Source organism: Rhagoletis zephyria, unplaced genomic scaffold, assembly GCF_001687245.7.
Source record: "Rhagoletis zephyria isolate East Lansing unplaced genomic scaffold, Rhagoletis_zephyria_1.1 Rzeph_scaffold_14500, whole genome shotgun sequence".
Taxonomy (NCBI): Eukaryota; Metazoa; Arthropoda; class Insecta; order Diptera; family Tephritidae; genus Rhagoletis; species Rhagoletis zephyria.
In genome coordinates, this window is record NW_016171569.1 from 1 (window position 1) to 4,451 (window position 4,451).

Genomic DNA, 4,451 nt, shown 5'->3' on the forward strand with positions numbered 1-4,451 from the left:
AATAGCTGGCGCACGCCCTCTACAACTTTTGCGTGTATCTCTTCGACATATGCCGGATCTGGATTTGCAGTTCTTTTTACATCAATAGGGCTGCCAACTGAAAAGGATAACATAGGAATAAATTGGCGAAAAATTAAAGCATTAGTATTAACTAGTCCCTGTACTTACCCACTAGCGTTATTTTCTTTCTATATGGCACAACGGTATTTGCACGCCCCTTAAAGAGCATAGGTGCATAGCGGAACAACTTTTTATAGAACATTTGTACTGGTCTAAACCACGTTTTATCTAAAGGCGTATAAATATCGTTATCACCAAAACCAAAAGAAGGCACTATTGGTGATCTGAAAATATACGTTTTTTTTATTTTTGCCTTCATATTTACTATTTTGTGTGACTCAATTTCCTACTCACCCCGTTTGTATAGCTAATTTGACGAAACCCATGCGCTTCTTCAATACAATAAGATATTCACCAGGCCTAGTTTGCATTGCTTCCTGCGTACCACCTACAGATAATGCCACCATATATGATGTGTAACCATCTGAATTGTCGGGATGTGTTGGATCATTGGATTTTTGTAGATAATGTAGCAATGCTGGCTTAGAGGATGATATATAGCCAAACAAACGTATCATTTCACGTAGAAATGGTGTGCCAAAGTTGATATTTAAGGTGGCGACCTTGGGCCGAATACCAGGGAATAAGCGTAGAAAAGGTTCTATGTCGAGGAGTAAATTTATCGCCAATGCGATGCTGAAAAATAAGAGGGGGTGTGCGAAATTTACAGTGGAGCTCGAATAATTTTTTTAAGAAATACCAAAATTTATCAACGATACTAAAAGCAATTTTGTTATAGATAAATATAACTTATTGATAACCATAAATATATCGATAACCATAAATTTATGGAAAATCGTAATATTGATATCGATAACGAAGGCAATCACAAATTTTGATAACACTTTTAATCGTTATCGATAATTAAAACTATGAAAATTGTTGATAAATTGTGTTATCGATATCGATTCTACTACATTATCGACAAATTGATGATTATCGAATTCTTTGTCGTTATCTACATCGAAATTTTTTAGATAAATATAACTTATTGATAACCATAAATATATCTATAACCACACATTTAACGAAAATGATAATATTGAAATCGATAACGAAAGTAATCACAAATTTTGATAAAATGTTTAATCGCTATCTACAATTAAAGCTAAAGATATCAATAATATTACGATTCTCGATAAATTTGAGGTTATCGAATTCCTTGTCGATATTTTATTCGTTATACAAACATACCCAGTGGAAAAATGTAGTGTATAGTAATCGAAAAAAAAATCGGTAAAACAACCCTTTTCACATTCGAAAAGGCATTTTTCCCCCAGGGCGATGTCCTAAGAAAAGTGGGGCATTCAATTTTGCATTACCTAGTATCGAGAAATGAATGTGTTTTAATATGAAATTTTTGGAACTTTTTGAATACATTAGAATGTTGATTACTTAGTTAGCAATAATATAATCGACATAAGGAATACATTATATTATTTATCACGCATGTAATGCATTACTAAATACTTTTCCGACCGGGTATGGCCGATTATTTGACTGGCAACGTTTCATTCGTATATAATTTTTTTTTTACAATATGAATCAATTACGAAATAAAATAGAAAATTTTAGGAGGTATTATATTTCTGTAATAAAAAAAATGTTTAATAATTCCTTTGCTATCAAATTTATGGGCATTCGAATGTACACTGGCCACGTTACACTATTTGGAAGTTGAATTATGGGTCGTGTCAGATAGTTTGAAATTTCTGCGAACTGGATGATCGAATATTGCTGGTTTTCCAGTATGTCATCTGCAATGAACGCAGCAGGATAAGTCCATCTAGAGTACCATGTTTTGATGAATTGTGGAACGATTTTCCGTCATCCACAACGCTCAACGCCGAAATCGGTTTGTCTCCAAACCAAATTTGACAAGGGATGACGGNAAAAAAAATGTTTAATAATTCCTTTGCTATCAAAGTTATGGGCATTCGAATGTACACTGGCCACGTTACACTATTTGGAAGTTGAATTATGGGTCGTGTCAGATAGTTTGAAATTTCTGCGAACTGGGTGATCGAATATTGCTGGTTTTCCAGTATGTCATCTGCAATGAATGCAGCAGGATAAGTCCATCTAGAGTACCATGTTTTGATGAATTGTGGAACGATTTTCCGTCATCCACAACGCTCAACCAAACCAAATTTGACAAGGGATGACGGAAAATCGATCCACAATACATCATAATCCTACCCTGTCGGAAACACAAACAACCAAAAAGAAGTTACCATGTTCTGTTCCCCTTGAATAAATAGAATAATTATTAAAATTAAGTGGTATAATTGTCAAATCGAAATTTTTCACGCGAAGACTTTCTGAAATATGTCTTTAATATTTACAGTGCCTCAAACAGAGACCACGTGTTAATTTTTTTTTATATTCGTAATGCTTTTCGAGTAGCGTTGCCAGACCTAAAATGCCGAAAGGGGTACANGGTCAAATCGAAATTTTTCACGCGAAGACTTTCTGAAATATGTCTTTAATATTTACAGTGCCTCAAACAGAGACCACGTGTTGATTTTTTTTTTTTTATATTCATAATGCTTTTCGAGTAGCGTTGCCAGACCTAAAATGCCGAAAGGGGTACAGATAAGAACACATTGAGGGACTTGGGGCACAACCGAGAAAGAAAAAGGGGTATCTTTCGGGGGACAACTAAAACTAACAACAAACAAAGTTACACTGACGATCAAAGCTGAGTGCATGGTAAATTTAGTTTATATATTTACAATGTTTTTCAAGTTAATGTTTTGTTATTTTTTTATAAAAATAGTTTTCATTCGTTAACCAATACCGTAAAATTAATTCACACTTTCAAAATGAATACAAACTCTAGAAAAATGCAAACAAATTTTTCCATACAAACATGGATTNAAAAATATTTACAATGTTTTTCAAGTTAATGTTTTGTTATTTTTTTATAAAAATAGTTTTCATTCGTTAACCAATACCGTAAAATTAATTCACACTTTCAAAATGAATACAAACTCTAGAAAAATGCAAACAAATTTTTCCATACAAACATGGATTTGAAGAAAATCCGCAAGACCGTTTGCAAAAAAAATAAATATAAAAATCAGCGCCAGTTTTTATAAATTGCACCAAAGTTGAAATTCGACCAAAAAACTACAAAGTTATAACTTCTTGAAGTTGCGACTTGAAAAATACTAAATATTTGTTAGTAAAAAACTCATAAACGAAGTGATGAAGAAAAACTATAAGTATAGTCGTGTCTATACTATGGGCTATAACAAAACATAATTTCTATATGAGAACCCCTGCATATCCTTTTTGTTTACTTTTGTATCACTGTGTAATTAACGCCTTAACCCTAATAATATTCAAAACTCACGTAAGTATTCCATGTGGAAAATGTGCTAACACATAATTTCGATTTGGTGGAAGCTCTGCAGTCTTCCGTATTTCGACAGGAAAGTAATCGCGTGTAATGCCAACAAATTTTTTCGAGCGTAAAAAGTAGAAGCTGTTGGAAGAGAAAAAAAAAAAACTTCCTTAAAACGCAAAAACTTAAATAAAAGTAATCACGCATCTCACCCGATGCCATCCAAAGTATTGTGGTAGACGAAATAGCTCACCAAAATGTAAATGACATAGCTAATGAGCACAGTTTTAACAATTAAACCGCCGAAGAGCTAAACGAATTTGAATTAATAAGTTTTAATTTACCTCAACACTGTCACTTTTTTATTAAGTATCAGTACTTACAATTGCTTTTGCAGTATACCAGTATATAAAATATGGTGACAAGTAAAAGCAAAATAAATAAACACATATCACAAATATCATAATCAATTGCTTAAGCGCGTTCATTCTGTTCTGTTATTTCTGTAAGAAAATTTCCCAGTCGATAATATTTAGTTTAAAGTTTTTGATCGTTTTCAATCATAGATGACCGCCTTTGACTTCTGCACGCCGAAAGTAACGACTTGATCGCATAAAATCGTAAACACTACTAAAGTTAAAGTTACTGGTGGATGAGAGTTCATCCATTAAACGTAAACGGATATGCACTTTGTTTGCTATTTGCGCAGGAAGTGCGAATATCTATAAACTCTGGTGCAATTATCACTTTGCAAGCAATTATATAGGAATACATACATACCTACATACATTTACATTGAAATATCAATTTATAATTAAATGTAAATTAGTACATAACTGATTTCCTAGTAGTAAAATAATAATTAAAATTGCGTAAGGTCTAAAGTAGGCATACACACAAGTAAAGTAGGTCAAAGGCCTCCTAGAGTTGTCTATTCCCGCTCATCACTACAAAAAAAAAGTGTACTTTAAACGCTTTAAAA

The 4,451-nt window shown here is 32.8% G+C and overlaps 1 protein-coding gene across 1 annotated transcript; it reads right to left on the reverse strand.

The window, feature by feature from the left end:
* Positions 1-6: 6 nt before the first annotated feature.
* On the reverse strand, positions 7-4,108 carry LOC108378598 (2-acylglycerol O-acyltransferase 2-like; the record flags this gene model as incomplete). The annotated part of the gene is made up of 6 exons (XM_017634902.1): positions 3,853-4,108; positions 3,682-3,779; positions 3,479-3,610; positions 415-756; positions 169-344; positions 7-97 (listed from the first exon to the last, which is right to left on the reverse strand). Coding segments are annotated over exons 1-6 (944 nt in total), but the record flags the coding sequence as incomplete, so codon positions are not given.
* Between the last annotated feature and the right edge of the window lie 343 nt (positions 4,109-4,451).